The sequence below is a fragment of the Rousettus aegyptiacus genome, unplaced genomic scaffold (genome assembly GCF_014176215.1).
Source record: "Rousettus aegyptiacus isolate mRouAeg1 unplaced genomic scaffold, mRouAeg1.p scaffold_m13_p_3, whole genome shotgun sequence".
Lineage (NCBI taxonomy): Eukaryota > Metazoa > Chordata > Mammalia > Chiroptera > Pteropodidae > Rousettus > Rousettus aegyptiacus.
The window spans coordinates 154151290-154177292 of record NW_023416306.1 but is presented as its reverse complement, the minus strand read 5'-3'; the positions used below and the strand labels follow the sequence as shown (position 1 = coordinate 154177292).

The following is a 26003-nucleotide window of genomic DNA, read 5'->3' as shown; positions in this document are numbered from 1 at the left end:
AGGTGTTGTGGGAGGCCGGGGGGTGGGGTGGTGGCAGGAAAGGAAAGCAGTGACCTGGGGGCACCACCAGGAGCCACTCCTGAGCCATTGCTTGATACAGTATCTGCTCAATCTGGTAGAGGAGTGTGCGATGTGGGGGGGTGGGGGAGGGGTAGGGAGGTGCAGGGGGAGCTGTGCCCGATTTGGCCCTGGGTTAGTGGAGCAATCCAGGCTGAGGTATCTTAAGCAGTGGCCTGACCCCATATCTGTGCTGAACCAGCACGGAACAGATTCAAAAACTACTGAGTGTATAATCCCGAGAGGTTGAGCTCCTTAGGAAGGGCGCTCCAGCCCAGATCCCAAGGGAGCCCACCCCTGAGTCAAAATACCCAGGGCCACCAGGGAGTCCCCAAAGAGGGAATTCTAGGCTTCCAGCCAGCTAAATGACACCAGCATCACCTCTGAGCCATGAGGGCTCTCTGCAAGCACCTGTCTGTCGGTGAGAAGGCTCCTCTCCTCATTAGCTGTGCACAACATCTTACGTAAGGACTTTCTCACTCACCCCAATCGACTGTGGGTCTTGGCATCTAAAGTCTAGCACACCTCTGCTGCATAACTACATATGCTGTATTCATCTCTCAGAGCTGGGGACAAACAAACAGCAACCAAAAAGGATCTACGGACAAAATAAAGTGTTCCATGTCACGTGTAAGACCCCGAGTCCATGGCGAACCACCAGCAGAGGATAACAGAATATTTCTGCCACGCCAAGATCCAAGTTCATTAGAACCTCAAGAGAATAAGTGTGGAGACTTTTAGAAAGGTCCCCAACAAGTGTGTCATGTGAAATATGTGGCTATCAGTGTCTACAAAAATACTCAATTCCCGCTGCTTATCCGATACAAGAAAAGCTGAAAGGGGTTTGAGGCCACATGCAATGAAGAGAAGTCCATATCGTCTGAAATACGTTCATTACACATACTTTCCATGTTGATCGTAAAATAACAGAATACAACAAGGAGTCAGGCCTCCGTTAGAGAGCAGGCAAGCGTGAGCATGCAAATGACGTTAGCAAAGGCGAAATGCTCACACAGGCCCACATTTCATCCTCAGGTCGCAGGCCACGAAGGTTATTCCCACAGAGAAGCGGGTGGACCCGCCCAGGGTTGCAGAGCTACAAAGTTGCAGGCCCAGAATTTGAACCCAGTCTGATTCCCAAACTGTGTTCTTAACTGTCTCATTCCACCTTCCTCTAATAGGAAACAAGAGAGCCAATCAATCCCTCTTCTGCATTGTTTTCCAGCATATTTCCAAAAAGTTTATAAGAAAACCCTAGTTTTTGGCTTTTAAGAATTCAAAAAACTTGCTCTTTGAATATCCCTTATTGTGGATGTAGTCATAGCCCATTTAGAATGATAACCAGCTCTGAAGAGCCCTAGTAGTTTAGGGACATTACAGGATCTTCCAAACACCTGCTCACTTCAGTCCCACAAGGAGAGGAAAAAAAAAAAAAAAAAAAAAACCCAGAGGATTATAGGCTTGCCAGGATTCCACAGGGTTCCTGAGTCCCAGGCTGCCATGCACCAGAACCGCAGCTGTGGGGAGAGTGGCTGAGGGTCCCTGGCCACACGCTCTGCTCGGTCCCACGAGACTCACCTGGGATGTGCTTGGCCCAGCCGATGATGACCACGAGCTCTCTGTCCGCCAGGTCACAGAGAGTGGTCAGGGCCTTGATGTCGCCCTCAGGCATGCCAGGGGGAGGCATGGCGTAGAGCTTGTCCGGCTCGGCCACCAGCAGATAGGAGACGATCTTGGTCACTGCAAGGACCAAAGACGGAAAGTGAATGCCTGGGAAACGAGGAAAGGGGCTGAAAAGAGGAAAGGGGTAGAGCCAGGGATGGGTCAGGGAGAAGAGTTGGCAAAGTCCGAAGTGGTTGTAATCTCCCTTTCCTTTCTGACTCCGCAAAGTTGCTGGCAGTGGTGATTCAGGCTCTTGAGAAATACTCCGCCAGGGGCAGTTACCTGGTGAATTCTCCCAAGAGGAACCTGCTTTGAGGACCATGTGCAGGATGCTGGGACCCAGGCCTTCCTAGGACCACGCTTCATTTGGAACCACATTTTGTGACATCCCATGTGGAAAGGCCTTCTGAATGAAGTATCATTCTAAAGTACCGACACCAATGCCAGGAACTGATGCCACCTCCCCAAGAACCACATCATCCCATAACCCAGGGGTGGGAAGATGGCATTGCCCCAAGGTACGCCAGATACTGCAGTACAGATGCTGGCAAAAGGGGCGTGGACTGCCCTGGCACTCACATGGCTTTTTAGCAGGTGGGGAAATCTGCAAACTCAGGTACGGGCTGCTCTCTGAGTCCAGCCGTCGCTTGTATTTCTGGCGGCCTCCGCGCACCCGGTCAAGACGCACACCTATTGGAGGGGAAAGAGACAGTCTCAAGAGCTGTTCGAGTTCACCAGGGGTGTTAGCACTGACTCAAGATTTCAACGTAGGCTAAGTCCTTTAGGGCCACACTCAGATGGCCTTGTACAGTGGCCCCATGGCCAGCCTCAGGCCAGGTAGTTGGACAACCCTAAAACAATTGTTGAACAGTAACAGCCCATCCCAGCTGCCCCAGGCCTAGACCTGCCTCTCTGGATTCAGCATCCCCCTGAAATCCATCCCAAGCAATCTTCAGCTCGTGAGTCTTTCTAAAAGGGAAAGAGCAACAAAAGCATTCCTCCAAGTGTCGGGGAAAGAAGACACATCATTTCAGATCTGCTGTGGATCCAGGGAGGGTTGCATCAGCTTGTCAAGAGAGGAAAGGAATCCCTGCCATTGGCAGGTAACTCAAAAGAGCCACACAAGGATTTTCAAACTTTTCACTTAAGAAGCATTGGGGGGAGGCAGAGGAGGGGAGCGCGCTCATTACAAATGCCAATTTCTGGATCCCATCCTCAGATTTTCTAGGATAGAGTCCTACAGTCTGTCATCTATACTGGGGGTCCCCAACCCCCAGGCCATGGACCAATACCAGTCTGTGGCCTGTTAGGAACTGGGCCGCACAGCAGGAGGTGAGCGACTAGACAGTGGACTAGACAGTGAGCAAAGCTTCGTCTGTCTTTGCAGCCGCTCCCCAGCGTTAGCGTCACCGCCTCAGCTCCACCTCATATCATCTTAGATTGTTCTAGGAGCACCGGTCGCTGGTGCCAAAAAGATTGGGGCCCACTGGTCCCCACAGGATGGGGATGCAGGTGGCCCTGGCCACATCTGGAAAATCAATGCCCAGAAGTATCTCAACAGCAGGTGCTAAAGCAGTGTGGCCACTCCACACTGACACCCATTTCCAGATGTGAGGCCCAATTCTAGAGATCCATATTTTCACTGGGTCCACACCGCCTTCAAGAAACCCTCCCCATCCCTAGCTCCTGCTGTCTAGACCGGCAAGTTACTACCATTTGACATCCCCACCGGCAAGCATGGTGGACCAGACCGGGAGCAGGCCCTTCATCCAAGGGCACACACAAGCTCAGACTGGCCACCAACCTCTGTGGCCTGATCTGAAAAGAATGGAACCCATCAAATTAGCCCAAAAGTGTGAACTAACACAGAAAACAGAACGCCTCTCCTTTTCGTACCTAAAATAGGCCGTGACTAAAAGACATAAGTCGGGAGATAGAGCCAGAGTCCTGAGTGGAAGAAAACCCTTGGCCTCCTCGGCCTGAGTGACCTAGTAAGTTCAACTTCTGTTTCTTTCCCCAAAGGTAAACATGGAGCCCCAGTCAGTCGATCTTGAGGGCCCTGTCTTTCCTTCTGGCATTTTCTCCTGCCAGTCCTATGCTTCTAAAAATCCACCCTCCTAGAAACATGAGTAGTGGCAAGCCAGTGCTATCAGCTCAGGCCTTTCTTGGGGAGAGGGAAGAGGAAGACAGAGATAATTATAACTTAACAAATGAGGATATAGACTCCATTTAAGGGTGGTCTTCTGGCTGTTTCTTAGGATGTATAGCTACTAAATTCAAGTTCCTGGAGACAGGAGAGGAAGTTTCCCAGAGCAATGAGAACAATTGAAAGTAAAATTACCATTTACTGAATGGGCAAGGACCATCTCTTTAAATGCTAAGGGAACTTTGGATGAAGAGTGCCTGGGCACCATCCCCGCTGCTTCTGGTTAAGGGCGCAGACCACATTCTCCTCCTGGAGGGCCAGGAGGATGCTGTGAGCATACCGAGCCCAGCAGACTGTCCCAGGATCTGTCTTTCGGGGGCCAGTCACTGCTCAGCGTTTTCATCAGCAGCCTTCGGTGTCCCTTTTTACCCCACAACCTGGAAACTCAGCATCCCACCCTGCTTCCTATTTAAATGTAATACCCCGATTGTGCGTCATCTGATTGGGAGCCTGCGCCCGGCCCCCACTGTGGATATCTAAGTGGTCCAGGTCCTCTTTCTCCCTACCCTCTGAAAGTTGAAGATGGACTGGTGACATTGGCTTTGAATCAGAATCAAATGGCACAAAGACACAGGAGGATGAGGACTGGCGAGGGTAGCTGTGGTGCCCTCAGCAGCAGGAGTGTGGGCAGCCGTGGACCAGACTCTCCAGGTTAGTGCATCTCCTGACTTCGGCTCTCCAGGGCTTCCCCTGGTCCTTGTGCAGCCTCTGAGTATGGTCCTTGAGCCTCCTGATAGGCTTCCAATGAATTCCCCTTCTGCTTAAAGGGTGAGAGTGGGTTGCAACCGATCACTTCTGTATTTAGGTTCTCCAGGAGCAGACCCTGAGATAAGAATGTGCACGCAGACAGTTTATTTGGGAGGTGATCTCAGCAGAAAAGGCAATAACGAAGTGTATTCCTGAGTAGGCTACTACTGTGGGCAACTGAGGACCCTGGGAGACAGTGTAGAACATGCCTCAGTATCCTGATTCTGATGAGGGCTTCGGGGGCATTTGGCAAGCTCTCCCGCGGTCACTGGCACTTCATAGGTCCAGGCTGAGCAGGCTGTGGTGGCCAGAGAAAGCCCTGGGCAGAATTGCAGTCACAAGGTAGTGTGTGATGGAGTGCTGAGTAGATGTGGGAGGGACACCGAAGGCTGCCTTCCTTTTCAAAGTGGTCCAGGGCCAGCAGCATCAGCATCATCGGGATGCTTGTTAGAAATGCAAAAATCTCAGGCCTAGCCCCCAAGGAATCAGAGTCAGCATTTTAACATATGCACACAAGAGTTAGAGAAGTGCTACAGTCCAGAATCCTAGCAGATACAGCTGTCTAATCAACTTCCACCAGTCCCTGGGACCTCGAAGGGGACAGGTGAATCCCACCCAGCACGAAAAGTAAACCAGCACAAAAAATAAATGCATGGTTGGTAGGACATAGGTACACATTTGCCCCTTCAGTGAGGACAGAAGGAGCAGGCACACAAATGGAGGAAGGATGGTCTTTCCTGTGAAGGTTTTTTTGGGGGGGGGGGAAATTCCCTTTTTGGCAGTTTCCTGACCCCGTCTTGTGGCACAGCCACGAAGCACCTCCCCATGCCATTATACCAGAAGGGAGCCAACCCTCCACCAAGCTCTGCTACCCTTTGGAGAGCAAGAGTGAAAATGCCAAGCTTTATTCACGAAGGATGGTGAGGATCCCTGTTTCCTGAGCACCTACTCTGTGCCAGGGTCTGATGCGGGGTCCAGGATGAGCCCCTTCCCCACTTCACCGACTTTCTCCCCAGGAAGCCAGCCTCTTGAGCTCACCCCTCCCACTCAGCCCGCCTGACCCCAGGCAGCTGTCAACAGGAGTGGGAACTGCTCAATGAAAAAATAAAGAGTCCATCCCTTAGCAAGGCAAGGAGACGGGCAGTTGTCCTCTGTTGCTGCCTCCATCTGGAATGGCCTCTATCCTGACACAGGACCTGGGCCTTAGAGGGTGTTCAAGAAAGTCTTGATGAAAACAGCAGTGGACGTGCCTCCCCCCTCCCCACCCCCATCCCGGCTCGGTACCTGTCCAGGGCTCCAACAACACACGGGCCTGACCCTTACCAATCTCCCCTTACGCTCGGGGCTGTCAGTCCTACTCCAGGGTTTGCCACAGCACCCGACGCGCAGATGGGCGCTGAGGAAATCAGAACCATTACTAACAGCATCTCATTATTATTCCCCTTCTCCAGCACTGTGTACAACTCCCTGGAAAATCACGTTAATAATGACAATGCAAACCGGCCAAATTTACAGAGGACTTTCTGTATGTATTGCCCCATTTAATCCACAGTGTATAAAGCAGGTGCTATAATCCCTCTTTTATCTTTATTATCATGGTTCTCCCCCCCTCCCACCCCCGAGAGATTTAGTAATTTTCCCAATAAAAGAGCCAGCATCCAAGCTCTTTGCCATTCCAGGCTATGACCTCCCAGGGTACAGCAAGTATAAACTCTCCTCTAAATTTTCTCCTCTAGATCTTTACAGCACGGTGGTCAATGACTCCAATCAATAAATGTATCAATTAGCAGGTTATTTTTTTTTTTTTCAAAGTAGCCCGTTGGGTTTGCTTATGCACAAACTGAGACCTGGTGTGAGATGTGTCTGCTCTCCTCGCTTCCTGTCTGCTTTGCCAAGCCCTGCCCTAAGCACAGGCCCATCATCCCTCTAGCCCATGAGATCCAACGACCAAGGTCCCAGGCCTGTCGCTCATGGGTCATGCAGCCTTGCTTTCATCATCGGGTGCAGGGGAGGAGGCAACGGTGACACCAACTCTGCTCGCCGCGTACGGCTTTTGTTAACAATCAAATGACATGATATTGGGAAAATGCTCGGTAAATAGGAAGGTGAGTCCAGTAGGCTGGGTGAGGCTGTCACTCCCATCGCTCTGTGCTTTGGCATTCGCCTGGCACTTCACGTGCCACCTCCTGCTTGTTTCCCTCTGTTGCCGCCAGCTCCTCAAGTCAGTGGGCTCTTAGAGGACAGGGCCCAGGTCTGCTCCATTTGCCGAGCTCCCCACTGCACTGTCCCACAAGCAGGGTTTGCTTATGATCATTTAAGGTAGAAGGGTCCTGTGGCAAAGCCATGTGCTTCTCAACCCAGAACCCCCTTCCCATGGGCTGGGGTTGGGGCAGATGGGCCCCCACCTAAGGAAAAGTGGCCTCATCCTTCCTGCCCACACTATATTCCCAAAGGCAATTCATGTCCTGGTTGTCCCCTTGAAGGCCCAGTTCAAGTATTATCTCTACTGAGTCCAGCCCCCTCCTGGCAGAGCTGGTCACGCCCTTCCTGGATGCCCTTTGCTCATCCTGTTACGGTAACTAGGGTTAAAATAGCAACTCTTCACAACACGTCCCCATCTCTCCGGTGGACTGTGGGCATCTCCTGGGCAAGGACTTTCATTCGTCTTTGTAGCCCAATCAAGTGTGTGAGTAAAATAATGTGCTCTGCTAAGATGAAGCCTTTCAGACTTAGGAAACAGAAGAAACTCAGGATGATCTGGTCTTTCCCCCAGTTTTTATTTATCCCTCCAGCCTCTAGAAATTTACTCCCTCAAGGCAGCCCATTCCTTATGAAATTTTCTCCTTGTATTGAGCTAAATTCTATCTCTAGATCACTTCCTACCCTTCACTCACACAAGATTATATCCTTCCACAAGATAACCCTTAATAAACTTGACATCCTTGAGTACTCACCCTTCCATGGCCGAGCACCTTTATCGTCTATATTTGTACAGTATTTTCAGGCCAATCACCTCCCTACCTTCTATGCACTTGTTTTTATTGATATGATCTGCTCTGAACTGTGAAGGAGTAGCTTTTCAAGGGCATAGACAGTGGACAGAGGTCTGAATTTCTCCACACTCTGCCTAAACAGACCTTGGTCAACAATATTTATACTTGTTATTGTCCAATGTGTTTTTATATTTTCTTAGGTATGCTACTCACAATTTTAGTAAAGAAGGAGCCCCTCCCCAAAAGGTCATGGTATGGACTGAGTTTTCATCCCGAGAGCTACAGCAAGACGTTAGGTCATGATTCCTGTAGAAGTAAATCACATTCTAACGTTTGGGTCTGGCAGACATTATTAGTTGTCTACCCAATTTTCATTCTATTCCTCTTATTCCATATTAACAGAAATAGGATTTTTTGTGTGCAGACAATGCATCCTAGTCAGTCCCAGAAACTGGTTCCCCTCTTTCCCAGTTTCCCTTGTCATGTTACCTACGGCTCATCACATGACCTGGTTCTGGCCACTGAGAGGTAAAGGTAAGTCCATGATGGGGGCTTCTGGGAATGGTTTTGCTTTTCTGATAAAAGAGACAAACATATTGATATAGCTATTTTTGCCTTTTTCCTGCCTTGATCTGGAAGGTGAAGCCAAGAGCTGTGGCAACCACCCTGCAACCATGAGGCAGCCATAAGAGGACATCAGAAATGCCAGAGAAGAAACAACCTGAGCCCTTGGAGCTATGGCTGAGAAGCCTGTGCAATGCTGGAAATTGCCCATCTCCAGACTTCTTGTCAGTGAGGAAATCAATCTCATTTATCAGTGCTTAAGCCACTAGCAGTGAAGTTCTCTGTAACTTGTAACAGAGAGCAATTTTCACTGATACAATGGGCAATTACTTTTAAATTAGGATGCTTAAGTCTTACTTTATTTCCAAACTGGAAATAAATTTAAAAAAAAAAAAAAAAAAGGAGGAGACTTGAAACGAGAGTTGCCTTATTGTTTGTGTTCTTATAGTAGCAAAATATCTAAAAAGTAGACTCAGGGAGCATATCAAAATACTAATTTATTAACAATTATCATCCTGTATTATTAGACTGTATCATCTTGACACTTTTTGAATTTAAACAAGCATGAATAACACTCATCTGTAAAGTGTACCATATCTCTAAATTCCATGATAAATACATATTCTTTGTTTAAAGCACTGTTCAACATGCACAGACCAAAATTTCGTAAGTGTGCCATGATTACAAAAAAGATTGATAATCACCGGATACACATGCCTGTGTAGACTGAGTCCTTTAGTTGAGCCCAGGACTAGATAAAGAGCTGTCCCCTTCTTGGGCACCATGATAACCTCCCTAACTCTTGTAGACACAAGTATAAGTAGAAGTTCATGGCTACTGACCAGTTGTTACCTGGTGCTGGCCTGAGCTGTGTATGGATATTATTTCACTTAGGGATTGCAACAATCCTATGTGGGAGCTTCTGTCATTATCCCATTTTACAGATGGGGCGAGTGAGACTAAGAGAGATGGAGTAACTTGCCAAGGCCACGTGGAGTGGAAGGGAGTCTGACTCCAGGGACCCAAGCTCGACCACTCTGGCATCTTGCGTTTTTTCAAAGTGCCAAGAGTCTCCATGGTGGGAAAAAAAAAGCAGCAGAGAGACCCGAGGCCAGGGTCACAATGCACACTTCCTGGGGCACCACTCACCTAGAATTCAGTCTGAATGGTGACCCCAGAGATGCATGTGACCACACACGGCAGCCTGTGTGGCCTCAGCTGAGAACAGCCTCCCCATTGCTGGTGGGGGTATCCAGCTCAGGAGCCATTTGAGAACCACATGTGTATAATCTGCGGAAGATGCTCCCGGGGCGTCTGTGCTGCCAGAGCCAGTGCTGGCTCCGTGTGAGCAGCGTGCTGTGCTGGTAGGTGGGCTTGCTGTGCTTCCTTTAGCCTCTGGTTTCACACTCTACTCTCGCCTGTCCTGCTTTGTCATTTGGGATCCCTTACCCTCTGGCCTCCAACTAGGTGTCCTGCTGGGCCGCAGTGTGGCCGAGACTTTGATCCCTAAGTACAGCCACAGTTCTTCCTTGCTTCCTGGAGCAATTGCACCGCAGTCTCTGCAGCTGGGGGTGTCACAGGCTCCCTATTGTTGCGAGTCCCAGGGTATGTCACCAGCTCTGGTTGGTGTTCCCTCGACCCCACCCGTCCCTCTGTAAATAGTTCCTTCATTAAATCTCCTTCGCTAACGCTGGGAGGGGACACCTAAGCCCTGCTCAACAAGACAGAGGGGAGGTGGGATGGGCTTGGTCACCCTTGCAAGGAATAGGGGGAAAGACAAGGTGAACAGAGGTGCTGGGATGCTAATATCTGTATTTAAACGCCTGGGGATCTTCTTGGTTGTAGCTTACACTTGCCTGTGGCTGTTTATTTTGAGAGCAGCAACTGTATGAAGGCCCAGAGAGGTCTGTGCTGCTAAAACGGAAGAAAAAAAGTACTAGGTTCAGGGTCAGACCTGACTCTATCCCCTACTACCTGAGTGACATGGAGTAAGTGTTTTTGCTTCTCTGTGCCTCGATTTCTACACCTGTAAAATGGAGGATAATAGTAGTACTTACCTCATAGGATTTTTTTGAGGTTTAAACAAGGATTAATACATGTAAAGCACTTAAAATACTGTAGATGGCACATAGTTAAGTGCTCAATAAATGTTAGCTAATATTATTAAGAAATACTTCCCCATTTAAACCATTCTATACCTTGTCTGGTACAGTCAATATTCTGGCTGTGATATTGCCCTATAATTTGCAAAATATTACCATTGGGAGCCCACATGGAATTGCTCTTATTTCTTAAAACTGTGCAAGAATCTACGATTATCTCAAAATAAAAGATTAATTAAAAAAAATGTTTTTAAGTACTTGTAGAGATGAAAAATGGTGTAATTATTGTGGAAAACAGCTTGGTGGTTCCTCAAAAAGCTAAACAGAATTATCGTATGATCCAGCCAGTCCCCCTCTAAGTATGAACCTAAAAGAACCGAAGTCAGGAACTCAAACAGATACTTGTAGGTTTGTTCACGGCAGCGTTATTCACAATAGCGAAAAGGTGTCGGCAGCCCGCATGTCTGCTGACAGAGGAATGGATAAACAAAATGTGATATTATGCCTACAATGAAATATTATTCGGTCATAAAAAGAATAAAGTTCTGATACATGTTCTGATGGGAGTGAACCCTGAAAATGTCATGTTAAGTGAAATAAGCTGGACACAAAAGGGGAGACGTTGTATAATTTCACTTACAAGAAATATCTGAAATAGAAAGTAGATTGAAGGTTACCAAGGCGTGGGGGAGGGGAGAACCAGGAGTCATTATTTAATGACTACGGGGTGTCCGTTTGGGATGATAAAAAGTTTCAGAAATAGGCAATGGTAATAGTTGCAAAACATTGTGACTGTACTTCATGTCACTGAAAAATGGTTTTGAAAATAGAAATTTTGCCATGATTAAAAAACATTAATAATGTAATACACCTAACACTATTAATTGTACGCTTTAAATGGGTGGATTGGATCTCAATAAAGCTGTTAAAAGATTTTTAAAAAATATTTCACCTTTCTCAGGTTAGCGGAATTAAATAACAAATTTGTGAAACACAGCAAGTGCCGGGCACATAGTAGGCACTTAATAGTAACTTCTTTCCTTTTATCTGCCTATCGGAGATGGTAAGGTCTGGCTTGAATTGCCAGCTTTCTTCCCCTTAGTTTTAATTACCATGGGTCAGATGTGTTAAAAGTCCATAGAAAACTAAAGTTCAGAGAAATTAAATATTGCGGCCAACGGCACACAGCTCCAACACAGGCACTCTCCTGACGGGGTGGAGGGGTCACCTCTGTCCAACCCGAAGACAGACTCTGCCCTTGGCTGCTGTCACACTGTCCCCAGTCTCGTCACTGGGTGGTTGTCCCTGTGTCTACAGTGTCCAATGCCACTTCCCAGGAAACAGCAAAGAAGCTGCGAAGACCCCTCTGGGGCAGAAACTCCTCGGGAAGAGGGGAGCAAGGCTCCCCACACCTCTCAGGAACCCATGCCCCATTGCTGATCTCTCCGCCCACTGCAGGCACATCAGAGTCCCCAGAGTTGGCGGCCGCTACGTTCCTGGATCAGATGTCCACTTGCTGACTCAGTAAGATTAGGCTTCTGACTTTTTTCTTAATGGAAGTAAAATAATTCTTGCTTCCCTCTACCCGCCTCCTTTCTTCTCGGTTTCCCTCCCTGAGCTGGACAACAGCCCAGTCTTTCGGAAGTAAAAATAGCCGAGTGTGCAGGGCAGCAGCAGCGGGGGGCAGTTTAAATTTCTTTCACTTATACCCAGGCACTAAAAATAACCAGGGAGAGCTCTGGAAAGCTCAGCCCCGCACCTGGCCCAGAGCCTGTCCCAGGCGCTGTCCCTGTCACATTTCTCTTCCCAAAGGAAAGGCTCAGCCAAGGCCAGAGGGGGGAAGGCCTCCGAGCCTGTGTCCTTCTCCTGCCCCCTCTGCAGAGCTCCTGTCCACGTCTAGGGCCGGGGTCTCGCTTGACATTGCAAAGTTTCCATGGTCAAGACCCTTCTCTTCCCTTTGCCTGGAAACCCCACTCCTCTCCCTCAAATTCAACGTCCTTGGTTTATCAGTGATGTAAGCAGGTTCACGAGTGCACAGTGCTTTGTGGTTTACAAAGCTGTTTCCACATCTCCTTTGACCTGCACGATATTGTCGAGGAAGGCGGAGTACAAGATTATTACTTTCCCATGTGAAAACTGAGGCTCAGAGGGGTCAGGGGACTCGCTCGTGGTCACACAGCCAGGAAATGTCAAGAGGGAAGATCTGAATCTTGACCTCCTGGTCCTATCTCTGTTGCTCTGAACTTGAGAGCATCTGTCCTGTATGATCATAGAACGCGCCGGAAGCCTTTGAACTACACAGACCTTGATGATTACTCTGTGTCAGCAGCTTTGGGGTGATGTCCAGGAATAGATAATTTTTCAAACCTCCTCTAATGATTCTGATTATCTGCCAGATCTGGAGAGCACCATGCCAAACCTATTTTTTTTTTTTCAATACTTTTATCTGTTCTTCCCAGGGGGGGTTGGGGGTTGACTCTTTGCCTCTAAGTTCTACCAAACTCTAGGTGACTCATCTCCAGGAAGAGGAGAAAACCATCCAAGGGTGGTATGGGTACCTGGGGCTCCTGAGGGTCCAGAGGTCACGGGTCATAAGCACATGTTGACAGACACCCCAGCCCTAACCACTCACCCACTTCCCCTGCATATGTGGGACTGCCGTCAGCCACCTGTCCTGCAGGGATTTCTGGGTGCCAGGTGGGTTCACCTTGCTGCCTAGGAAAGGATGTCTGTTGCCCTGGTGCCACATCATCATGGTGGAGAACGTCTCACCGTGGGCGCCACGAAAGCCAAGAGAGCCCAGTGAGCGGACAGACACACATGCCACCCAATATTTCAGGGCTTGAGCCAACGGCTCCACGGTGGGTAAAAATGGTACTGAGGGATGAGCTTCCAGTCTCTTGCCCATCTCATGCCACTCTCTCCTGGAGATCCTTCTCACCCCAAAGACATTTATTTCAGCCAGTCTGTGCTATCGTTGCATTCCCAGCTGCCAAGAAGTCCCCACAACTAAACACTCGATGAGGAAAAATTATTTCAGCCCAGCCTCCCTTTGCTTTCCCTCTCTCTTCTTTTCCCCTTTGAGAAAGGGCTGTGGGCTTTGCTACTGGCCAAGCCACCTACACTGTGTGGAAACGCTTCTCAGAAGGAATTCTTGCATAAACAAGGAGATGAGATTCCGCCTGGATTCCACCGAGCTTTGTTATTTACCAACTGCGTGACCCTGGGCAAATAATTTAAACTCAGATGCACCAGATTAGGCTTGGTAAATAGCTGTCCCCAGTGCTACTGCCCTCCATTTCCTAGCCTGTGGCAGACCTTGCTAATCAATCATGACAATCTTGCCTACTGATCCCAGGCACTGCCTAAGAAGCTTTTCAATTATGCAGCCTAGGCAGTCGCTCCCTCCACCCCAGCGCTGAGAGCCCCCCTAAAGGCAACTGCCATCCATCCTGGAGCCTGAATGGTTCTTTAGGTCTTGTCTACCTGTAAAAGTCTGATTCTCCAACCACAGGTCTTAAGCTGACATCAGGAACCTCTCAGGTGGGCTTCACAGGTTCTGTGAAACTCCTAAATTGTCCGCAAAATTTTATGTGTTGTTAATTGTGGGGTATTTTTTTTTTTTTATGGTAGAGGTTCACTGGAATTTCAAAAGGACTTGTAAGTCCCTAAATCAAGAACAATTGCGTTAGAAGCTTCCTGAGTGAACAAGTACACAAACCAACAAATGAATAAATAAGATAAGACTGGGAGAAATTCAAAAAGGAAGTATATAAGGGGATACTGTAGAAAGTAACCAGTGAGAGGAGAGGCCTTTCTGAGATGACATTTAAGTTAAGCAAAAGGACCAGGAGCCAGCCATGGGGAGGCCACTCCAGGCAGGGGAAACACCCCGAAGATCCTAAGGTGGGAAAGCATCTGTCATGCTTGAGAACCATAAGTAAGCTGGTGAGGCAGGAGCAGAGTGAACAGGAGTGAGAGGCAGGAGAAAAACAAAGGTGTGAAAAGACACCGAAGAGGTGGGCGGGGCCGGATCATGCGGGGTCTTGAAGACCAGAGTGAAGTGTTTAGATTTTATTCGAAGTGCAATAGAAAGCCCCTGAAAAATGTAAAGCAAAGCCACAGAATCGTATCAGTCTTTTAAAAGGTCACTCTGACTGCTGTGGGAGTTAGATGAATAAGACCAAGAGCAGAATCCTAAGTCCAGTTGGAAAACTGTTGTGATGGTCTGGGACAAAGGTGGCACTTCCCTGGCCCAGGGTCATGGCCATAGAGATGAAGGAAAGTAGGCAGATCTGAAATACATTGTGGACATCGACTAAGGAGTGAGTCTAGGATGACTTCTAGGCTTTGCTTGAGCAATGGGTATATAGCTGTGCAATTCCTGAGATGGGGAAGCCTGGGAGTGGTGCAGGAAGGGGTGGGACATGTTTCCTCTATGATGCCTCATAAGGGACCCCAGGAGAGATGCCAGTAGGGCAGTTAGATACTGGAGTCTTAAATGCAGGAAGGGAGTTGGAACTGGAGATCTAAAATCGAGGGCCATCTCTATCTAGTCTTGGGTGTAGAAGAGATCACCTGCAGGGTACAGGCGAAGAAGAGGGCCTTGGTTCCAAGTCCGGGAAAATACCAAAATATAAAGGTCAGGAAGAAAGAGGAAGGGTTTGCAAAGAAGCCTAAAAAGACTGATTTTGAGAGAGGCAAGGCAAGCAGGATGTCAGAGAAGCAAAGAGAGAAGGGGTACAAGGAGGCCGGCCAACTTTTCGGAGTGCTGCTGAGAGGCCAAGCGAGAGGAACACAGAGAAGTACCAGGTCTGACACCTCAGGGGCTGTGGAGGGCAGGCCCAGGGTGTGGCCAGGAACGAAGCCTGACTGGAGCAGACTGAGGGTGACCACCTCACCGAGGGTGACGACCTCATCGCGCTCAAAACCCAGTTCCAGCAGGATCAAAGGCCTGAACAGGCGAGGCAGATTAAGAAAACATCTTTACAATAGCAGGTTAGGAAAAAATTTTTTAATGACATTAAAGTGCAAACCATAAAGGAAAAGATGGATAAATTCAATTTATTAAAATTACTAACTTTTATTCATCAAAAGACTCCACAAAGAGAAAGAATGACGAAAAAAGACTTTTATGACACTAACAACTGAAAAATGACTAACAACGTGATTAGAACACATAAAGATCTCTATGACCAATGATAAAAAAATAAAGTAGAAAAATAGGGAAAAGTCTCAGACAAGCACCTCACAGCAAAGGAATCCCAAGAGGCTAATAAACGTGGAATATGCATATCTCACAGTCAAGAAAACACGCATCAAAGCAATAGAAGACTCTGCTGTACACGCACTAGCAAAAAACTTAACAGTGGCGAGGACATGGAGTGGAGCAACCAGAACATTTAAACACAAAATGGTAAACAGTTTAACATCATCTCTTAAAGCTGAAGATAGACACACCTGACACTTCTACTCCCAAGTCTGCAGGTCCTTACACGTGCGCAGTAAGAAACGTGTGCACAGCACTGCTTGTAATAGCAAAAACCCAGAAGCCCAAACGTCCATCGGCAGCAGAGAGGCTATAGATTCTACGAAACTCATACGATGATGCTGTATAGCAGGAGTTTGCAAACTAAGGTACGTGACATAAACCCAGGCCTCTGCCTATTTCAGCAGCGCATAGTTCATTCACTTACATATTGTCTGTGGCTGCTTTCACATTACAACCGCACAATCAGGTAGTTAAGCCAGAGCCTTTTGGCCCACAACCTAAAACATTTACTATCTGGTTGACGCCTGTATTACATACATGAAAATAAGTGAAGAGAGCACCATGCAACAAAAAGTGTTCATCTCAGAAATATTGACTAAAACAACACCATGCAGAATGTGTACAGTGTAACTTCACTTAAAACTAAAAAATTTATCATTAAAGATACAAATATGTGATAAAATAAATTATAAAGAAAGTCGAGGGGAAAACTGCAAAATCAGAATAATGAGTACTTCTGAGAGTAACAAAAATGGGGATAATGGTTACCTCTCAAGGTAATGAAATTGGGGAAGGACACAGAGGGTAATTTTCTTTTTCTTACATACGATGGAAGGTATCGGTATTCTTCATACTTCACATAAGTTTTTGGCAACTAAAAATGCCTGTCTTCTAAAATATGTTATTCCCTTCTTCCATATCAACAGTTTTAGCTAGGCATAAGGTGTCTCAGCTAATGACTACAGTTCCCAGAATTCCTTGCAGACTGTCATGGCCATGACCAGGTTCCACCCATGGACGGTGAATGGAAGAACCATGTGCCACTTCTGAGTCCCACCCTTCAAAGGATCTGGCATAGACTTTTCTTCCTTCTGACTGTGTAGGAGATGAAGAAGACTAGGTCCACAAATGGATGTCATTTGCTAAGGATGGCAAAGCAGCCAACCAGTCCCGGAACACCCATGACCGTTGGACAGTTACATGAGATGAGAGAGAACTAAACTTATACCCTGCTTAAACTTCTAAGTTTTTTGTTTTGTTTTGAGGGAGAAAAAGAATTTCTCTTTCTTTCTTTTTTTTTTTTTTTAATAGAAGTTTAGCTTTACTCTATTATAATGTGCAGTACTATAAATATTTTTCTGGATCTATTAAAGAAGTTTTTTTAAAAAATAAAATAAAATAAAAAGTGGATGGGGTAAGGAAGCCAACCAATATAGTTAAGTGCTGTGAACTCTTTTGGGGAAGTTTTGTTGAAAAAGGGAGCATGGTAATGTAGCAGTAGCTAGATGGAGATGAAGGGTCAAAATACAGTTGTGCATTTTTTAAATTTAATTTTGTTTTTATAATGAGAACAAGTTTGTGTGTTGATGCAAACGAGCCCACAGTGAGGAAGAATTTGATGATGCTGGAAGCAGAGATGGTACTATATGAATAAAGTCCTTGATAAAGAAAAGAGAGATTCTGGGCTGGGTGACAAATATGAAGGGATTCAGAAGCACAAATTGGTAGTTATAAAATAGTCATGGGATGTTAAGTACAGCAGAGGGAATACAGTCAATAATATTGTAATAACTGTGTATAGTACCAGGTGGGTACTAGACAAAATTGGAAGGATCACGTCATAAATTATATAAATGTCTAACCACTATGCTGTATACCTGAAACTAATATAAAATAATTTTGAATGCCAACTGTAATTGAAAAATAAAAATAATCATAAAAAAAGACTGAGAGATTCAGAGTACAGGGGGTGGGGAGGAAACCAGCTTTTGATAGGAGCAGAGCTATCTCTAACAGGAGTTGAAGGCAGAAAACGAGCTGGTAGAGGTTTGTGGATTCAATAGCAGAAGAGTAAGAAATTCCCCACTTGGCCATTTCTATTTTTTTTTCAGGAAAATATGAAGCAAGATCATCAAGGAGTGGGGAGAGCAGCTATGGGCGATTGAAAACTGCCTTTGGGATCACAGAAGCAAACCAATTTTGTAACATGATGAAGAGTATCGATCTCAAATGAGTGACCAACATCCTGGTTTGTGGTACAACTCTAGGGACTTTCTCTGTAAAGTGGCAGCCAGATGAAAATGGCCACTATTATTATTCCCATTTTACGGAGGAAAGAGAGGCTTAGAGAGGTTTAAGTAAATCACCCAAGAAGCTGATAAGTGGTGATGCTGAGGTTTTACTGGGTCTGTATGATCACTAGACCTGTTATCGGAGACTTCAGAATCACCAAAAGCCCTGAATGAACCGTAATAAGGACTCAGCACGGATAAGATCATCTCCTTGACTTAATTCAATCAACACTTCCCCAACCAGAGGTCATCAGGTCTTCGTGCCTGAGTGGCACAGAGGCTTCAGGCCACATGGGATGTTCATGTGAGCCATCAGACATGTGCGTGTGAGCACGCATGTGTGTCTCTGTGTATGCATGTAGGATGGAAGGCGGTCTGGGGGACACAAACATCCATTGGAGTTCTCGAGCTCTAGTTCAAGGCTATTTTCTGAAGTACAGGAGAGTTGGTTTGTTTCAGAGCACTAATGTAGTTTGGAAAGGAAAACGAATTTTTAAAGGGAAGCCATCTCTCATCCTCTTTCTTCATTCACAGGGACAAAAAAAAGTGGTATTTCTGGCATGGGCTACAGGCAGAATACTCTATAAATACACAGCCATTAAATCCCAGGCAGCGGGAACCTGATCAGGGCCTCCTTTTAATTTCCTGACATGAGCTGGCCGCTAACCCAATTACCCAGAATCCCTGGAGGAGCCCTCCGCCTTCCCAACAAGCACAAAGAGAGTGAGAGCGTATTGCATGGATGTCAGCCCAGCTTTCACTGAAATCAAATATCATTTAGAAAACACTTGGGGGAGAGCAGGCAGGGAGGGGCGGAGGAGAGGAGGAAATGGAGTGGGATCGGGAGGAGGCTGGTGGCTAGAGGGAGGTGAAGTGAGGTGAGGAGAAGGTGAAGTTTGCAGGGACAAGTCGCGGAAACTCCAGAGCCATACCGAAGACATGGGGGTGGCGGGGGGGGGCGGGGCGCAGGGGTCACCTGTGAAATGCAGCAAATGGTTTTCCAGGTTCTTCGGGCTCAGAGGCTGACAGACCACACACACCCTAGCCCGTCTGTGAAACCCCCCTGTCAGAGGAGAGCTCTTCCACTGGCTTCCTGGGAGAACCTCTCATGCTGAGTTTAGGCCCCACGCAGGGCGGGGCCAACTCAAGACGGATGCCCCCCTCTAAGATTCCCACCGGCAAATCTGCACAGTGGGCGGGGTGCTGAAAAGGTGAGGGCAAAGGAGACCATCTTTGAATCAAATACTATTTTAACGTGCCCAGAAAGCTGGCGTCTTAAAGCAATCAATCCCACAGTGGACTTTGGCAAGGAGTTGTCCCATCGGGTCTCTCTGCTGCTAGAGAGCGGGTTTCACCACTCCTGCTCTACGCCTGAAGAAACGGAGGTCCAGGAGCATATGTGAGAGTGAGACCCAGCAACAATACCTCAGAGCCAGAGGCAAGAGGAGGATGCGGCAACTCCTAACCCAGGGCAGATTTTGTATTCAATTCATTATAAAGAGAATAATCACTTTCCCCTCTCCCCTCAAAAGAGAGGTTTTCATATATGGGGTTTGCTTAAAGCAAGATAGACCCTAGGCCATTGGCTGCATTCCACGGTCAATTCCAGAGCCAACAGCAGCCTTGAGGTAGAGACGGAGCCGAAGGAAGCCACATGTCTGACCTCTTCCCCAGCAGTTGCCGGGCCCCCTAAATCATGCTGCGGACTCTCAGGTTACTTTCCTTAAGAAAGGAAAAACTGTAAAAGGCATCCGGAGTGCTGGATGGAAAGAAAACAGTGTTCAGATGTGTAGGTGCGACGGGGAGGAAGGGAAGGCTGGCATCCACATCCTCCCCTTCCCCAGCCCCTCGCCCCCCTCCTCAAGCAGGGGAGGGACGCCAACCCCTGGCTCCCCCCTGTCTGAGGCCCACTGCGGAACCTTAAACAGGGAGCAGCCCTGGGGAGGCTGCAGTTTGCCTTTCCGAGTCCGATCAGAACACAGGGGAGACAGAGGGAGTCAGGGAGCCCGTGCTGGTCCCGGGGGCCTGAGCTCCTGCACACAAGTGGGGGACACCCAAACAAAAGCAAGAGCCAGGGGAGCTGCCAGGAGCCCCTGTCTGGCAGGGACGCAGGGGCTTCCTAAGGGGGCCCTTCCCTGTGGAGCTTCAGATCCCAGGATCTCGCACAGGTTCCGCACTGTGGGGACAGAAAGGAACGGAGGCGCTCTTCTTCGTCCTCACTGGGAGCCTTTGTGTCACCTTTTTCCCCTCTGAATTGAAAACTTCCAGCCCTGGGAGGGGAGGTTATGGTGGCTACCCGCTCCTCCTCTAGGTGGAGCTCCTGAAAGGGCCTCTCCAGGAAGTTTACCTCAGCACATCTGCCCACTCCTACCAACTGCCTCAGACCACCCAGGCTGCCTGCCACCCTGCTTAAAGGCTGCACTGTGCCCTGCCCCACATCCCACAACCCGGGCCAGCCACAGGGCCATATACACAGGAGTTGGTCACGGTTGGCGCCCACCCTGCACTGCCTTTCCCCTGAGGCAGCGTCCCCCGGAGTCTCCACATCATCATCCCGGGACACTCAGCATCCTTGCTTCTCTTAACTGGACGGCTGGGTACCTAGGCTGCTGTGTACTTGGCCACCGGCTTCTCTGCCATCAGTGGCTACCACTCATCATTCCTTTTCTGGGGTTGTGGGGGAAGGCACTAGGAAGCAGCCCCACTGGGTAGTCCCTAAAGAGGCTCCTCAGTATTGCAAGAAGCTCCAGGGGGTCTGAGTGGCGATCTCCACTTTTTTTTTCTTCTCTCCTTTCCCTCCCTTATTCTTTAGCTCATAATCTGGGGCATTGTGCATGTGGGCGGAGGTAGGGGGTGTGTAGTTGGGGGGGGGGGTGGATGGCAAAGTGGCCTGCCGTTGGAAGCCTGACTCATGCCTGACTTTTGCCATGGCGGGCAGGCACTGCACGGAACACCAAGAAGCTCCCAGTTCTGGCCCCAGCTCTTTAAACCAGCACAGGACTGAGAGTGGAAGAGTCCTCTCACCCCAAACCCTGCAGGACTCAGTTTTGTCACCATTAAAATTCAGGAGTATATTAATAGCAATGCAGCTTCCTTTTGTCCTAAGTTCCTCAGATGCTGTAAAGTAAGCAGAGAGGCCACATGCTCCAAACAGGAAAGGCTGGTGGACAGCTGGCCCACAGCGTGACCCGGTGTCCTCACAGCCAGCTTCCCAGAGCAAGGTAGCAGCCCCCATCCTCACAGACTCGAGAGCAAGGAGCCTCCCTGAGGCTTAGACACCCCTGGGTTGGTTCTCAGCGGCACGTGGAGGAGAAGTCAAGAGACCAGCCTGAAACACGCTTCTGAGGGCCTTTCTGCCTCGGCGTCCTCAGCTGTAACCCCAGGATGCCCTGGAGGAGCAGAAAGAGTCTGGTGTGAGAGTCAGGGGACCCAGTTCAGACACTAGCTCGGGTCATGCTCTATACAGGGGTAAGACCAAAATCGTGCAGAGCCAAGACGAACCAACCCAGTCGTTCAGCAGACCCAGTAGAGCCCGTTTTTAATCGGAGGGCGATTTCTTCATTCGCTTCCCCAGTGAAGAAGCTGGCTGGCCTTCTCCATCTCAAAGGACTTACGAGACGCGACTAATGAGAGATGTAGTTAAAAAGCCAAGGTGCTGTGTAGAGACGTAGGAGTAGGCAGGTTCACTTTAAGAGCTTGTTTTATAGGTACAGACCCTGGGCTGAGCTGAGGCGAAGAGGGGGTGGACTCGCATTGGGGAATGGAGGGAGGGAGCCTCTGATTTCCAGGACACGAGAAAGTCCAAGTCACCTGACAGAGCATCTTAAATTTGGGTCCTCCTCCCCCATGGGCCCCAGGAGAGGAGGATGGGAGGGGCGCCCCCGGGGGTCTTCAAGGCTGGGCTGGGCTTTCAGGGACCCCTCTCAGTGAAGGGGTGCATGCCGGTCCCTCACTTCCTTTTCTCCCCCAGCCCAGATCATCCCATCATCGCGCACCTCTCTTCCTGCCTCCTCCCACTTCTGGAAGGATCTCAGGGCCTAGAATCACAAAAGCTGGTCTGTAAGAATGTCCAGGGCTCTGCTTAAGAGTTGGGGAAGGGGAGAAACACATGTGAACACACGCGTGCGCGCGCGCGCACACACACACACACACACACACACACACACCCACACACACACTACCCATCCCCCGCAAATGGCACTCCACAAAGGTCATCGACCTGAGCCAATCAACAAGGAAGCTGATGAGGAGACCCAGTGCTGTCCAGCTGACGAGACCCACACGTCATTTTACATTTCCTAGTGGCCACACTGAAGAAGGTAAAGAGAAGCACGTGATATTAATGTCATAATGTGTTTAACCCAATACATCCAGAATATTGTCACCTCAACATGCAATCCTTTTTTTAAAATCATCACTACACTATCTGACACTCCTTTTTATCCTAATAAATCTTCGAAATCCGACAAGTCCTTCACACTCAGAACCTGTGGCTCATGCTGCCATGCTGTACGGCACGGCTCTGGAGGAAAAAGAGAAGCAACAGGAAGTGAGAGGAAAGGAAGTGAGATGGCGAGGAGGCGGGGAACAGGGAAGGTGGCAAACATCCTCGAGGTGACAGCAATGTCCTGTCCACCTGCCACCAGGAAGCAGAGGCTGTCCTTCGCAGTGAAGGATGCATTACGTGTCATTCTGGGCCTTAATGTCTCTGATCGTTGCACCCCCAAACTCCAAGGGCTTCTGAGAGGTAAATAAGCATCTCAAGCCTGCCCTTTCCAGGGTGAAGTGGGCTTGCCCGCAAAGGAGGGCTTCTGCAGAGAGCCGAGCCAGCTTTCTAGGGCCCGTGTGGGGTCCTCAATGAAGAGCTTCCAGCTCTTGCCTTCCTCATACACAGTGTCTCCTTTAAATGTGGAGAAGTAGGCAGGAGCTGAAGGCTGCAAACCGGATTGCAGGGTGTGTGAGAAGGGAAATATAGGCACCCCGGGGGGCAGGGTCTTAACCTGGGGTGCATGGAAGGACATCTAGGGTCTGTGGACCCCTGGAACCATGTGCATGTGCGCTGGCCGGGAGAAGGTCCGCAGCTTGTGGGTGTTCTCCCAGGCGTCTGAGACTCCCAGCGAGAAGAAGGGCCTCTGCCAGGATGCCCGGACTGGGGGAAGCCCCAGTGTAGGTGGGCGGGGCCTCTTACCTTCCTTCAGCATCCCCACTTTGAGGCATTTCATGAAGCGGCAGGCCTGGCAGGACTTGCGCCTCCGTTTTGTGATCTCACACTCGTTGGTGGCTGGGCAGCTGTACTCGATGTTCCCTGTAACCAGACACAGACAGGGTTGCCAGGTGCCGTCCAGGACCCTCATCCCCCCGCCAGCCAAAGGCCTTCCCTGCCCCTCACCCCGAGGTTCCCACAGAGCAGTGGTTCCCAGAGCAGGTGCTCTGAGGGGTTTGTCAACACGTTTCCAGGTCTCATAAGTACAGACATCCCAGGTCACGAGGTCTGGGTAGGCCAGGGAGCCACAGCTTTGAGGATTGGCCACCCACAGTTGGCAGCCACCACTGGGCTGGGACACCAAAACTCACTGAGCTGGCATTTTATTCCAGGAAGAAAACACGCTCTGTGCTGACTAAAACGTCGGGGTGGATCACCAGCCTCTCTGCCCTCCAGCCTGGGGCCCCTAGCTCATGGTTCTGAGAACCCTCTCAGAACCCACAGCAGAGGTCCGGGCCACCTGGTCATGCTGAGAGGAAATCACTCTCCTCTTACCGAGCCTCAGTTTCCTCATCTGCAATGAGTGTGGTATCTATTAACTGAAGGATTAAGCAAGACCATGTCTATAAAAGTGCTTTAAATTGTGAAGAGCAAGCAGCTGAGGTGTGTGTGTGTTGGGGGCGGGGGGAGTCTGGGAAGAGCTGTCATCAGGCTTCCGTGTACCTCAATCTCCCCACATGGTATATGGAAACCATTTACTTGTGGATTTTCTGAGAACGAGCATGAACCAGGTTCCAGCACTGACAAGGTGCTTCGAAGTAATGAAACTACTGAGCCCCAAGGACAAGGTGCCCAAGTGCGTCCTGAGTACTCACAATGGCTCCGTGAGCGCTCTGATACCCTTTTCCTATTGGTGAGGAAACTGCGGACTGCAGAGGTTGGTTTGCCCGGGGTGCCTTAGAGATCTCCCTCCCCATTTCTCGCTCTCTGAGGTCCAGCTGGCCCGAACCTTTTCTCATCCCCTTTCCTGCAGGGAGCAGGGCTGGAGGTCAACCTCTGTGCTGGAGGATTGGCGGGGACAGGAAGGGAAGGGATAAAGGTTCTGTGCGCCCCTCCCCTCTATCACCTAACCCCAACCATTTCTTAGGTCACGCTGGCTAATGTGTCTTCTTGGGAAATATTTCAATATCTGAAAAAGCATAGTAAAATTAAAAAGATAAATAAAAAGAAGGAAAACTCACACATGAATTAATTTGCCCAAGGCTATGCTGGCTTAGAAGGCTCAGTAGAATCTGGCCCCTGCCCCCACCCTGCCCCACCCCTCTGTCTCTAGCCTTAACCTCTCCATTGCTCTGCATAATGATTAGTTCCTGGAACTCAATGATCCAGGCTTCCAGGCCTGTGCTCCAGCTGCTGAGAACAAGCCCACTCTGCTTCCTGCAGCTCCTCCCTGGCCTGCCTGCATCTCCAGGTCCCTCTTAAGTTCCTTCTTCTCCCCATCGCCTGAGTTGCAACTATCTGTCTCCTCCTTGATCAGCTCCTCTCTATAGTTCAAGTGCCTGGCACACAGTAGGTGCTCAATGCACACTGAGGGCTGACGCTGACCAGTGCTACAGTTCTGCTTCTCACATATTGAACGTTTCATTTTCCCAACAACCCTGGAGGTAAACAAACATCTTTCTCTCCATCTTACAAATGAGGAAGGCGAGTAGAGTCAGGATGAGGCAGAGCAAGGACTTGAACCCAGGCATCTTGGCTCTAGTCTCTACTCTGAACCACGGCAGTGAGCTCACAGGGCCCACCGTGGCTCTGCCTTCAGCTGACACGGTAACTCGTGCTGCTTTGGGATGCCACCAGCATGCCGCTAATTTTTCACGTTTCCCGGTCTCGGCTGCATGGCCAGCCTGCCATCCATCCCTTGAAGGAGGATGGGTCCCAGGTTTCTCTGGTTGTGGTTCCAGCAGAGGGTCAATGAATGTCTGCTGATTTGGCACTGGTGCTCTTCCAGGACAAGAGGCCTGAGCTTAACAACAAGAATTCGAGCCATGTTCGTGACCCTGTGCGTGTGCGTGTGTGTGTGTGTGTGTGTGTGTGTGTGAGAGAGAGAGAGAGAGAGAGAGAGAGATTTCTAATTTTATTTATTTATTTTTGTTCCTTTCAATTTGTTTTATGGCCCCAGCGGCTAGCTGCCAGCAAAGCCCGGCTGGCGGCCTTGTAATTTTTATAAGTGCCTCCTTGATAAAGTGATGAGATTAATTCATCAGAATTCCTGTGGTCTCTTGAGAACAGTCTAGAAGGACTCAGGAACAAGGAGAGGCACATGTCTCACACACATACAGACACACACACACACACATACACACCGTCGTCATCACCATCACCACCACCACCAGCTGAGGTGTGGCAGGTTTGGGGGTGGGCTCTCATAGGACAGGGACATGGTCAATGGGTAGCATAAATTCAGGGTTCTAAGCTGGAAGCGTGCCCAGTATAGACATATGCAGATCATCAGGCAAGTCACCTAACTTCTTTGGGCCCCAGTTTCCTCATCTGTTAAATGGGCACAGCGTGTTCCCATCTCAAAAGTTGTACACATTCGGTGACAGATGCACTGGCAAGCAAGCAATCAAGGTTGTCTGCTTATATTTACATCCAGACAGGGCTGCCCAGGTAGATAAAGCCAGGAGACTCCTAGGTAAGTCCTTTCTAGGTGTCAGACCTGAAGCTAGCAACTCATTTGGACACTTTCACTTAAGAACGTTAAGATGGGCCTTCCATAGCTAGACCTCAGAGCTGATGCCTATGGGAGGAAGGCAAGAACACCCAGTACCTGATTTCTGTATGACCTTGAGGCAGAGGCAAAATCGCCACCATCAACTCTCTTTGATCCTGTGCTCCAGGGGCAG

The 26003-nt window shown here is 49.0% G+C and overlaps 1 protein-coding gene across 2 annotated transcripts in view; it reads right to left on the bottom strand.

The window, feature by feature from the left end:
- Positions 1–26003, bottom strand: part of ESRRB (estrogen related receptor beta) — a 158089-nt gene that overhangs the window by 12130 nt on the left and 119956 nt on the right. For both annotated transcript variants that reach the window (XM_016156639.2, XM_016156637.2), the window contains 3 exons: positions 23083–23199; positions 2299–2409; positions 1636–1797 (listed from right to left, as the gene is read on the bottom strand). In XM_016156639.2, coding sequence (XP_016012125.2) covers positions 1636–1797; positions 2299–2409; positions 23083–23199 — 390 coding nt within the window. The remainder of the gene's footprint in view (positions 1–1635; positions 1798–2298; positions 2410–23082; positions 23200–26003) is intronic.